Below are 13,221 nucleotides of genomic sequence, written 5' to 3'. Positions count from 1 at the left end.
ACTACCGGGGAGCCTGACAAGAGGCCCTCTGGGTGGGGGAGCCCACCCGGGGGCTGGACTGGGTGTGGGGCGTGTGGTAGCCCGGGGCTGGATGAGGCTGGGGAAGAAGAGAGGTCCACCTGGACCTCAGGGTCTGATGAGAAGGGATGAGGATGTCGACATAAATGGAAACTGCGCAATTTCAGTGGGATGTACAGTGGTGTTCAGGGCTCCTCTTGTCATTTTTGCCATGTGTCTTTTTTTTTATGTTCCTGTTTGATGGTGACTGATCTGAATCTGGAGGGTAGGGAAATAACTGTAACAAACAGGGATATAGGCAGTTCTGATCTGCAGTAAAATCTTCAGTTCCTAGGAGGCCCCCTCTTTAGCTAAATCACACCCAGTCTGTAACACTGTTTGTCAAACCGTTTCAGCTAGAAATAATTCAGCAGAGCGGGGAAGACTCATGAAATGCTTAATAAATCGAAGGATTGCTGTCCAAATGTTTCTGTTGCTTCAGTACCAACAGTTGGCCAGTGGCAGCTGTCAAACGCTTGTTCTGCATTTTTATTATGTCTTGTTAATCCTATTGGGATGTGCAACAATTAAGTGATATGAAGCGTTTATAAATTATTCATTCATAAATTATTCATTCATTTATCCAGCAGCTCTTAATTTGGTATTGAATTCTACTGGAAACAGAGTTACTAAATAGTAACTGTAAAAACATATCCAGGTCCTATGAAGGTCATGTATGTCAGATAATACCAGTAGCACTTCAAATTAAAGCCAATAATATGAAGAGAGGTCCTTGGTGTTGCCAACTCAGTATTTAGTATTTTGTCAATTTAAAATGAATGGATTATTAATGAATGAATATTACCTGCCTTTTCCCTGGAACAATGAGCATGTCGCAGCTACTGCTGGACAGTTGATATTTCACATTGGACCCGATTTACTGAAGTAAACCGCGTGTATACATACAGTATTTATGTACATGTACATAATGAAAACTATATTTCCACATAAAACACTTATTAACAGATTGATAACAGTGAATCTTTTTCTCCTGCATGGTTTAATATAACAGCTTCTGAGTTTTGTCAGTTTAACTGATGAATAGTACAACATTAAGAATAGTGCACTCTAAAAACTAGTTTTGTAGGTCTGTGTTACTGTAATATATAATACAAATATAAATTTAAAATATAGCATAGGCATGGTATCTTATGTTCCATAATGAGGTTAAATAGTTTGAAGTTGCCAATATTGCCAGTTGTGATTTACACCCCAATAGGAATTTGTCCTCCTTGAATTTGATATAGCAAGAATACCTAATTTTGTATGGTTTCTAGACAGACACTGCTGGTTTCTAGACAGAAATATACATCGACCTACAGGAGCGTGTTGCTCGCAACGTAACATGTGTTGGGCCGAATTCAGCACCTCCGCCGCGATATGCATCCACTTCACGGGAGCGCGAGCGGTAGTCTTTCAATCGAAAGCAGATCCCCCATTTACTTTAGTTCTATGTCGATCAAAAGAATGAGACATCGATCGCATATTTCAGATAACAGCAATAGAAATCGCCGATTTACAGGGTAAAACTATATGTTACGGTACAACTTTCATTCGAAAACAGAGGTAGACTACTCCCCATTAATTTTGGCTTTATACTGAGGAATGAGCATAGGATCTTGTTTCATTCAACAATGAGCGTATTTTATTTAAGTTTTTTTTATCTATGCTGTATGTAGATAGGAGTCGTGTCCATTTCATGGCGAAACAAACTGCTACTCGCATCAACAGAATTAGTTACCAGGGGATGACTTTTATGGAATAGGCCTACGACCTGCCAAGAAATACATCCCCTCTTAATCCTGGCTACTTTGGTCTACCTGAGAAGGGGATGCATCTCGCAGCAGGGGCGCTGAATTCGGCACAACACCTGCACCGGGTGTAAATGGATTTAAGGCTGCTAATCAAAGCTAATTAATGTTTATGTTTGTTATATAAGTATACACCAGTATGTACGTGTGTGTATAAAAACATGAAACAAAGTAGATTTTTTTACTTTGCCTGGTTGTGTATCGAGCATGCAGTGTGGAGAGATTGTTTTAGAAATATCGTTGACTTTAGAAGAAAAGCAGAACACTCATAAACATTAGCACTGAACCGGATGATCAAAATGCATGTGTCTGTTAATTAATTTGTGCTGTAGTGCAGGCAATAAGGTTCTTGGAGCTGACTAAATTGCTTCATGAAGTTGCAATCTCAACTGATATTGCATACTCTCGATAGGGTGAGTCACAGTAATTGTGTAGTTTCTAGCTATTAAAGTAAAAGCAGATGCAAAAAATATCCTCTTGATAAAAACATTAATTTTTCTGTTGTGTGATTTTTAATTACTTTTACAATGAAAGGAGACAGCTCCGAGAACGGATGTCAGTTGCGAAATTACTGTCCAGGGGTTGGGTGTATGCCTGCGTCATTTAGTCATAGGAACGTCTGTGTATGTGCGCGTGCGAGCGGTGCAGAATCATCTTCATCATCCGAGCTAGGCTTTAGTGACAGACACCAAAGAAGGTGCGGCGGGTGCACGCTTTCCGGTCTGTTAGCCACGACAGAAAATCCGTGTAGTTAGTGATGGCTGTCTGACACGCTACGGCTCTCTCCATCAATCTCTAAATCCCCAGCCAGACTCGCTAATGAGTTGCTGAACCACTGTTTGTTTGGGAGAAAAAAAAATCATTATTCTGTTCAACTTAATCAGCTTGTATTAGTCCTTATGGAAAGGGTATAAACACATTTTCTTGACCGCAACTGCTTTCAGGTGAAATTATGGAAATAAATTGATTTTTATACACTGATGCAATATTCCCTAGAAACAAGGATAACATATCCACACAAATAGCCTACGCTAAATTATTTCTCAGCAGGATGAACTGCAAACCCGTAAAGACAGGTAAACTTTAATTGCATTAGGTACACTGTGGCAGATTTTGTTATCATTAAAGGGATATGGTTCGAATCAAACGTGACTCTATTAGATTATCAGAAACAAAAAAAGAACTTACATAAAAGAAAAATGACTAGCTGAAGATGTATTCTCTGTATAGAGGAAGTCGTGAATAATGCAGTTTATGTGCTAAGACTGCCCTCTTCTGAGTAATTTTAAGAACTACATACAGCAATAACATTTCCGTTGGATTATACTGATGTTATAAAATCGATACTTCAACTCGATAATCGTAGATGTTGATGATATGGTATACATTGTTATGTTATATTACTCGTAGACAGATCTGTCCTATAAATTGTTATATGGATAATTGACCTTCTTTGTATGGTAGTGTCCATACGACCACGTTCTTATTTTCATATTACGCCACATCCGGTTGATGAGGTCAATAATAGGCCTTTCTCTCGCTTCCGGGGTCGACGTTTCCGGTCTAGACAGTTCTGTGTAAAATCATTTCCGTTTGGAGCGTTCGTACTTCTGCCATGGCGCAAGTGACTAGCAAGTGTTTTTGCAGCGTACCGCTGGGCTCTAATTCCAAACAAAAACAGCCTTATTTGAGTTTCCACTCGTTCCCAGCTGACGAGGAACTCAGAAAGAAGTGGTTGATGGCCATTAGAAGGAGTGAGGGGCCGAATTTCCAGGTTATTAGGAACAGCACGCACGTGTGTAGCGCACATTTTGAGTCGCAAGACATCTACGTTACGGCAAAGGGCAAAACGTGGCTGAAGAAAGGTGCTATACCGCGTCGTTTCAGCTGGACTCGGCCAGCGAGGCAGTCTGTGTACAGCAGAGTGAAATCCCGCCTAGAGGCTTTCCGTGCACATCCTAAGTACAAGTCTGTCTGGGCTTTGGGTCTAGAGCACACACACACTATGCTAGGATACCATAATCGGACACAATTTTGTATGCTATAATACTAGAAATGGGAATAATCACCAACCTCTTGGAATGTTTTGTACAAATATGCGTGCCTTCAGGTGTTTGGTCAGATTCGTTGTGTTGAGCTAGGTTTATACTTTCGCGAGTGACCGTAGCGCGCGCGCGTCCGCACACCTCGCGCGACCCTGCTCGAACCGCTTGTCCGAAACGATATGTGGTAGTATAAAGAAACACCCCTCAACAACAGGGGAAGAAACAATTACCTGACCAATTTTAATGTTGCTTTGTTTCAGGTTTGAAAAGTGCTGGAATTTAGATTAAAGTGCTTGAAAATGCTTGAAACAAATAAAAAAACTGTGAGCTTTGACCTCTAGCTTGTGTGGTGCCTTTTTTTAAGGACCGGTAGCACCGAGCCCTTACATGGATCTCCTTATCTACAACATTGGACACTGAACACACAAAATCATAAGACACAATAATGCAGGCACTTATAATAGTACAATAAAACACATGCTTTATTTAAAAATAAGATAAACAGTTTGATGAAGGCATAAATGATAGAATGTTGAGTGAGCACGGAGCTAAGACGCTAGCTAGGCATGCTAGCTAGTTAACTTGGCTAAACTAAACTACAGAACTGGATCCATTTACCTTCATAATCAAAAATAAACTGCTCGAAAAAAAACTTGTATCCTTTATCGAGTTTCGCTCGTTTGGTCCTCGATAGCTCCTCGACGGTTCTGGCAACATCGTCCTGCCTAAAGCGCGGAAGGTCAGCCAAAGATGCAGAGTAATAAAACGCATCCATTCTCGTAGCGGTGCTGCTAACCGGAAATAGGTTTACACATCACCTCGCCCGGAACTTGACCCCTCCTCCTTGCGTGAAAAAGGCTTATTCTATCAACGTCCGCCATTTCAGTTTTTGAGTTAGGTAGATATTAGTAGGAACAGGTTAGATATAACAAAGAAATTACTTATCTGGAACGAATGCGTTTACAGTTAAGTTATTGCTGTTTTGGGGGCACAACTTTTTTTGGAGAGATTGGACCGACTGGATTATAACATAAAGCCCGAATTGGCGCCTATGCAGTTTTCTTTCTCCGAGCGTGTTTCACTGGGAGCCAAAGTTTTTGTATGAGTTGAGTCCTGCTCACGGACTGTGAGAGGCGACGAAAGGCCCAATAGCCTCGGTGTGGAATAATACAGTCATGGCTGGCAATTTTGACGCTGAGGACCGTGCTAGCTGGTACTGGGGCAAGATTAGCAGAAAAGATGCTGTATCTCTGTTGCAGGGACAGAGACACGGTGTGTTCTTGGTTAGAGACTCGACTACCAGCAAGGGGGACTACGTGCTCTCTGTCTCTGAAAACTCTAAAGTCTCGCATTATATAATCAACAGCATTAGCAACAACCGGCAGTCTGGATCAGGTAGTTGTGGTTCTTGTTACTATCTTTATTTTCAGCATTTTCAGTATACAAATGAAAAACATTGTACTCGTTTTATCTTGGTGGGGGGGGACGGGGACATAAAGCTATATAACAGCGTTAGCTAGCTGAGCCAGTCAACCTAGCTGGTTAATTTTGCGGGCTAGCTACCACACGAGTTGCTAGTAGTTACAAGCAGATATAACTTGATGCTTGTAGCTTGTTGGGTTGTGCTACATTTGTGCTTAGCTTTACGATGTATTTATTTTAAATACATTCGGTGGCGCTTCTCTCCCTGTTTCATAAATTTAATACATTTCAATGTATAGCTAGCTAACCTAATTGGAATGCTATGTAATTAACTATGTTGGATAACAAAACTAACTTGCACAATAATTCCGATAGCTAGCTAACTATCTTAGCATTTTAGCTAGTTAAGGTAGCCTGGCTAGTTAGCGCTTGTCAGACTTTTATTTTATGCATTCCTTTGTGTATATAATGTTTTCCTTTGGTAAATATTGTTAAATTACTTTTACTTAAGTTCACAAAGTAGGTTTAAATGAACCACTTTGCTTTTAGTTTACAGCTTGTGTCTAATTTATCACTAGCTGTCAGATGTCTCCAGTTTGCCCTGCTCTGGATCTAATTTGGCTACCTAGCTAACCGCTAACCTTTTGTTATCAGCCAATAACCTAATTGTGCAGTGTAATCTGAAGTCATTACATTTGTGTTCTTGGTGTGCTCTGTTTCAGCAATTTTATTGGTCTGCCTGTATTGTATTTGTTACTATGAGAGTTGTAAACAAATTCTGACATGTTACAATGGTTGCTTAAGGTTAGGCCATGGTTTTTATCACTCTGCGTAACATCCACTCCCCCTCGACCCGACGTGGCTATTATAAGGGTTGCGGACGTAGCTTGCCTTAGTCGTTTTAATGGATCACTCTCCTGGCCCAACTCCAAATTGCAAAACTGTATGGCATTACCAGAGTTTTGTCTTTGTAATAGAACCAGCGGCTAGCTCTAGAGACGTTAAGATTAACTTCAGATCAAATTTGTGGCCTTAAAAATCGCCTTCTACGTCTCTATACATGCAAAGCAGATTGAAGGAAATCTTAACAATTTTTACTACTTGCCCACGTGTACTGAACGAATCATGTTTCTCCACAGTGGGGTGGAGATGTGGAATTTCCAGGGGGAAGTGCAAGGTGGTTGACACTGAGGCTCGAGCTAGGAATGAATGGGATGTGTGACGCATAGTCAGTGTGACTCTTTAGTGTGGTGTTTATGGAATGTGTATGATCCTGTACCTTGTCTCTGTCCTCTCATATGCACACAGTGCAGTCTCTTACATGATGAATTAACTGAAAGGTCTGAGTTATGTTTGGTCAGCATGTTACACATTTTTACTTTTAGATATGATTAACCTTTTCACTGAGGTCCAACGCATGATTTTCAAAGCATCTACCTGGCATGGTCTGCTGTCTTGAACTGGTGTGTTCCTTGTGAATAGTAGCTAATTAGATTTTTGCACTTTAGTTTTTGAGTCATAGATTCAAAGATGCATGTGAATAGACAGATCTATTTGTATTTATTGTTAAGCTTACAGTGTATCATAAGGTGTTCAATTCATATAGGTGACACGATGTACATATGGGTTTAATATATTTTCCCTTTGATTTTTCCCTTGATGTGTGCCTAACTTTGCATTTAAACATGTAATTTAAGACCTGTTTGAAGTCTGTCTTCATCTGTGAGATTTAAAATTGTGAACTGCAGTACCCAATCTAAATCTTTCTACTCCAGGTGTGACCCCTTCGCGGTTCCGGATCGGGGACCAGGAGTTTGACACGCTCCCTGGTCTCCTCGAGTTCTACAAGATCCACTACCTGGACACCACTACACTCATCGAGCCCATCAGCAGAGCCAAGAACACCAGCTTCATCAGCACTGCACCTGCAGGCACCCCCCACAGGCCGGAGGAGGCTGAGTATGTGCGCGCCCTTTTCGACTTTCCTGGCAATGACGAGGAAGACCTCCCGTTCCGTAAGGGCGACATTCTGCGGGTGCTGGAGAAGCCGGAAGAGCAGTGGTGGAACGCCCAGAACACAGAGGGCCGTGCGGGGATGATCCCCGTGCCCTATGTGGAGAGGTACCGACCCGCCTCGCCTACCTCTGTAGGAGGGTCAGCGGCAGGCCAGGCCGGCCTATGTGCCCCTGCACTCGGGCCGATGGATGGCGCAGGCTCTCCAGTCCCCATAAAGCTGGATTATGCCCAGCCTGTGGTCAACACCCCCCTGCCCAACCTACAGAACGGGCCAGTGTTTGCTAGGGCCATCCAGAAGAGGGTGCCCAATGCCTACGATAAGACTGCTCTGGCTCTGGAGGTATGGACGGGCCACCTCGGTCAGCAGTGCTCTGTTGTACCAGGCCTCACTTATTCTATATGCTTCTCTCAGCTTTATTTCACACAGCTGCTGTTTGTTGCCTCATCACAGGAAGAAGGGGGCCAACAGGGCCTGCTTTGACATGCATGACTCACATACACAGTTCTGAACAAACAGTGAAATGTCAATCTCAAATGCTCCTCTCTCCCTCCCTCACTCACACAAGCCCTTTTCCATTCAAAATTTGAGTTTAATAAACATGTATTCTCATTAAAAGAATATTGTGATATGGGTGAATTGAAAACAGGTTAAATCTTTTCAACTTGGGACATACTGTGGTTCTTTAATTCACCAGAGGTGGAATAAGATGTCTTGAGTCAGCTTTGTGTGATGGGACCAACATCGCAGCGATGTCTATGCTTAGATGCCCCCCATGTTCTTGGTTATATGGTGCTCTCACCTTGATTGGACAGAACAGATGGCACACGTTGGCCTGAGATGTTTGGCTGTTAAGCATTTTCAGTAAATTTCACATTCCTGTCGACATTGAATGGTGTTCTGCAATACTGAACTGCTGCAGTTTGATGAATTCAACAAAATGAGTGAAGTATAGAGTGTTGCACTAGAATTTAGTGATGAGTGTATTTTAGGGATGTAATGGTATGTGGAGAATACGTGGTAGCCTGTGTACAAAGACTGATCAGAATGCAGAATTAAATTTCCCAAGAGAGAGTTCCTATTGAAACCTTCAGCTGTAAGCTGTTAGCAACATGCTATGCTAAGCTGTACCTAAGTTCATTGGAACCAGAAGCCCCTGCTGCTTTTTTCAAATCTGCTGTGTGAACTTTGACAGCAAGTGTTGTGTGTGGAGGGGGTGGGGGGTATTAACATGAACATGGTAACATGCATTCAACAGCATCACCAGATGTGATAAAATATTGGCATGATGTGCAGATGCTCTGATTTAAATCATGTTACACATGTCAAGATTTATAACATGGTTCTTTTGCCAAGGCCGTCTTGCTGATATAGAATGGGGTATTTGCCCAGACGGGGTACCTCAGTCTCAGCGGATGTAGGTTTGTTACCCAATACACAATACCTGTCTGCAGAGTAGCATCTAGATGTCATGCTGACTAAACACATTACAGAAGCAGTTGACATTTGTTTCATCAGGTTGGGCTTAAGCTTGCCATGGTGAACTATAGCCTAAGGGGAGCAAATTACATTATCTTTATCATTCTATTCATGTTGTACTTTAATAAGATAAGAGATGATTTTCAGTTTTGTAACTGATAGTGACTTACTGCCTTTAGCTCTAAAAAAAATCATTTTCACTACTTTAATACACTACAGGTTTTTAGTAACTACCTCAGATGACACTAGATGGAAGAAGCTGTAGCTGTCTTCAAACTAAACTAAATGAAAGAATATTGGGCCTTATGCCCAACCCCCCACTGAACTGAGATGTGTACTGAACAGTGACGTCTGAGTACAGTTACACCCCTAATACACACATTGGCTTATTAATGGACATAGGCAAGATATGAAACACACTGAACTGTGAGTTCTTACATTAGCTGGTTTTCCCTGTTGTTTTCATGCCATTGGCAGACAAGCTTCTTTTTAAGCACAAAATTTCTTCAATCCTAATGTGCTTTTGTTAAATCCAAAGGCTATTCTTATGCATGGCATGTGAAATTATCTGAAACTGTTGCTTTCTCCTGGGTATGTAGATATTTAAAGTGAATGTGACACTTGCCTTCTTATGACATAGTGGAAACATCTAATCTTCACTTTTGTCACTGTATTTTCAGTGAACACATGCACCGTGATATGGCAAACCATGTTCCTCCATATTCAGCATGGCTCGTTTTTCAGTAATTCTATTGCAGCCGTGACCGTTCCTAGTGCATATGGTCCCCATTAACTGACAGTGCAAGTCCCACGCTCCTAACCAGGGTTTGTGTGTGCAGGTGGGTGACATGGTGACCGTGACCAAGATCAACGTGAACGGCCAGTGGGAGGGAGAGTGCAAGGGCAAGAAGGGCCACTTCCCCTTCACACACGTCCGTCTGCTGGACCCGCAGCAGCCTGAGGACGAGAGCTGAGACCGCCACGCATGCGCGAGCACACAGCGCAGCTCGCCCTGTCCACCGCTCGGCTCCTCCTGCCCGTCCCACCGACTCCTCCCCCTACCCAAAGCCACGCCCGTCCCACCGACTCCTCCCCTACCCAAAGCCATGCCCCTCCCACCGACTCCTCCCCTACCCAAAGCCACGCCCCTCCCACCGACTCCTCCCCTCTACCCAAAGCCACGCAGGTATCGCCAGCTTCACTTCTGCACGCACACCCGTAGAACAGTAGTGCAGCTCCTCATACACCTGCCTAATGCCTGGCCGAGTACTGCGACATGCGCATGCGTATGGACAAGCCGTGACCAGCTTGTCCAAACACCAGCGCAGTAGGACGTAATGAACAAAGATGGTTGACATGCCCTTTGACTGCTGAAAGCCTGAAAAGGAGAGGCGGCGCTACCTTTCTCTCTCTACTCTTGAGACTCCAGGCCAGACCTGCCATCTGTCTTTCTCTCATGGGCTGGGGCTATAACAGGCTGGCCTCCTCTTGAAGGGTACGCTGATGTACCTGTTTGGTCTGACCAACACTACCAGTCATTCTCCTTTTGTATGGGATGTTTTTGTCTCTTTTTTTTTCTGCAACGAACATCTTTTTCCTGATATGTAATACCTGATGACACTGCTGGTATCTGTATGCATTTCCAGTGGATTCACTCTGGAACATTGTTTGAGAATAGGAATGTGTATTTGAAGGGGAAAAAAATGTGTAATTCCTGAGAAGTTGGAACTGTGTTCCAAGATCTGTTTTCACTCTGAGAGGTGCATGACAGGAGAATCAGATAACCTTTTATTCTGACTAAAAGTCAAAGGAAACCTTTTCCCTCCCTCTCTGTCACCCTCGTTCCTGTATTCACTCTCGCTCTACATTGGCCTCCAGTCCAGTGGACAGACCACACTGCACATGTCTTCCACACTCCCGTCTTCTTTATTTTTCTGTGTTAAAATCAAAGAAAGAAACAAAAAAAAAACGTTGTGCTTACCAGAAATTATTTTAGCCTCTGTGTCCCCAAAATCTATAGATGTGCCCCAGTACCTTAAGTTCAAACATGCTGCTTAAACACACAGCACTGAATTAAACATTTCAGCCCCAGTCCTTCCTGGAAGCAAATAAGTATTTTAAGTTAGTATTTTAAGTCAGCTTGTCTCATTGCCAGCATTATTGATGTGTTTTGGAAGGTATGTGAGACCCTTAAGTGTTGTAACATATTTCCCCTCTCATTAGTGTCCTGTACATGGGTGCATGCTAATACATGTTCCATTGGTCTAGAGGAAGGACAGACGGACACAGACAGGTGGGGCCTGTGGGGTGTGGCCAGCCTCCTGTCACTTGTCTCTCTCTGTCTGCCAATGCTGTAGCTAAGGGTTAGCAGATGGCATTATGTATTACTTGCCGAAGATGAAAGCATTCTGACCCACTACATGTGGCAGCAGTTACCCTGTAACTCATGTGCATGATTAGCAGAGCCTATCAGGATTTGAGGAGTGCTGAGGGACATGCTTATTGGCCCTTTATTAAGTGTTTAGTCCAGCTTTTAGAAAGTAGCAAAACTGAAACAATTGTGAGATTCTGTGACTGCTCACATATAAGAACAAAGCTCATTGCACATTCCGTTAAGAACATTTCTGACGAAAGCTCCTGCTCCATCCAGTATTTGGTCTTGCTCTGAAATGCTAATGGAAAAACATGCCTCAACAATGTTGCCTGACCTACAGGCTACAAGTGTCTTCACTATGTTCCTGATTGTTGTTAATCCATATAGACCGTCATCGTTTTGTTTTCTGATGAGAAATGTCATACCTACAGCATCTTGAATGGTCCAAAAAGTTCATACTGAAAGCTTCAAAGAAGCTATTGAAAGTCCACATTAATGATGCATAATGTGTCCTCTAATTGCAGGGGGAAAATTACATTGATTTACTAAGCTGACTCGTGTTTAGTTGTTTGTTCATATGAACAACTGCAAAACTGCAAGTTCCTTTAACACTTCCTTCAACTATCTGTATTGTGATTGTGTATATTCCATTGTTTTTTGTATTGTGTTTTGGTTCTGTCTAGAACACTATACATTGACAAGGTTAACGTGCCACAAAACATCTTGTAAGAATTGCAAATGCAGGGTATAATTTACTAATGCCTATCAGATGATGTGACTGAGCCATATATGTAATGAATTTCTGTTTTAAACCATTGTCAACTTTTTTACCATAAAATGATTTATTTTATGCAGTATTTTTAAACATTGAAGTCACCTTCTAAAGTTAGACCATAACTGTGCTTTCCACATGATTGGACTTATGCAAACAATTCTGTTAATTCTGTTTGTTGCATTTTCTTTTGACTTTGTGCAAGAACCACTGTCACCTGAGATACTGTTATCTTTTTCTGTCCATCTGTCTCATTTCTGTATGTGTGCAGTGCAATGAAAAGACACAAAAACTGTTGAAAGGAGTAAAGGACTCGTATGAGGGACCAATAGAGAGAAACCTGTGCATTAACCCTATAAACCTGTGTTCACTGACTAGGCCACTGTGTTAACATGTTTATTTTTTATTTTATTTTTTAGTCTTTGGGAAGCATGCACACTACGTGTAGCTGTATTTCTTGGCCTTTTTAAAAACACGTACTCATTTTTTGTGCTTGTTGGCAAAGTAAAATGTGTCCATGTGCTTCCAGTAAGTTCCAACAACACATTCTGGCATGCAACCACTACACACATGACCCCGACTTGTATGCTTGTTGCACATTTTGCTTTCCTGGGGTTGTACAGTAACTAGACTTTTATTGTGCTAACTTAGCCGTGCGTTCAGTTACAGAGATGCACCTCGGATGTTGTACTCGGTTAAGCAATGTGTCCTTGTGTGGTTGTCCCATATGTAACTTTGAATGTTTTTTGTTTGTTTTCTCCTTTATCTTAGTCATTACCTTTTACAAATCTGAGAATTGGGTGAAATTCTGATCTTTTATTATGATAAGCATTTCATTCAGGAGGTCTGCTGATGGGTTATTTGTGACACTCAATGTTGTAAATTGCTTAAGACTGAATTAAGTGATATGCACCTTACCTCCTGCTTGGTTGCTCCTTAACAACTGACTTTTAGAAATCACCCCGTTTCATACACTATACCAAAATATGTCCTGCTATTTTCATTGTCTTGCAGGATGACTGGAGAAGGCGAATAAAATTATATTTGTTTTTAACGTGCCATTGTATTATAGCTATTTTACGTTTAAAATGACATTTTATGAGGCATGTAATGTGGTTAATATACATAGTAAATAAAAACATAATCGCAAAGCCATTAAGCGTGCGTGTATTTTGTTAGAACCCAAATGTACTTTTTTTGTGCGGAGTAACGCAATTGATTTCGAGCTTGTAAAGCCGCATGTTTCT

At 41.9% G+C, this 13,221-nt stretch overlaps 2 protein-coding genes across 2 annotated transcripts in view; both read left to right on the top strand.

Annotated features, from left to right (window-relative positions):
* The window catches only part of LOC143518987 (leucine-rich repeat-containing protein 75A-like), a 14,668-nt gene extending 10,346 nt beyond the window's left edge, over window positions 1-4,322 (top strand). The window contains exon 4 of the mRNA XM_077011955.1: window positions 1-4,322. This exon is cut by the window's left edge and continues 421 nt beyond it. Within this exon, the coding sequence (XP_076868070.1) occupies window positions 1-150 (150 nt within the window). The 3' untranslated portion in view covers window positions 151-4,322.
* A 290-nt stretch (window positions 4,323-4,612) lies between these two features.
* LOC143518988 (adapter molecule crk-like) lies at window positions 4,613-13,129 on the top strand. The gene is made up of 3 exons (XM_077011956.1): window positions 4,613-5,308; window positions 7,111-7,691; window positions 9,668-13,129. Exons 1-3 carry the CDS (start codon window positions 5,089-5,091, stop codon window positions 9,800-9,802), a joined length of 936 nt encoding a protein of 311 aa, XP_076868071.1. The 5' UTR covers window positions 4,613-5,088; the 3' UTR covers window positions 9,803-13,129.
* The last annotated feature ends 92 nt before the right edge of the window (window positions 13,130-13,221 follow it).

This window comes from Brachyhypopomus gauderio, chromosome 7, assembly GCF_052324685.1.
Source record: "Brachyhypopomus gauderio isolate BG-103 chromosome 7, BGAUD_0.2, whole genome shotgun sequence".
Lineage (NCBI taxonomy): Eukaryota > Metazoa > Chordata > Actinopteri > Gymnotiformes > Hypopomidae > Brachyhypopomus > Brachyhypopomus gauderio.
This window is presented reverse-complemented; position numbering and strand designations above follow the sequence as displayed.

Bases quoted from the DNA above. Each gene is read 5' to 3' on its own strand.
- LOC143518988 (XM_077011956.1), top strand. From the start codon at position 5,089: ATGGCTGGCAATTTTGACGCTGAGGACCGTGCTAGCTGGTACTGGGGC. The intron at 5,309-7,110 runs GTAGTTGTGGTT...TTTCTACTCCAG, and splicing joins CAACCGGCAGTCTGGATCAG to GTGTGACCCCTTCGCGGTTC. The intron at 7,692-9,667 runs GTATGGACGGGC...TTGTGTGTGCAG, and splicing joins AGACTGCTCTGGCTCTGGAG to GTGGGTGACATGGTGACCGT.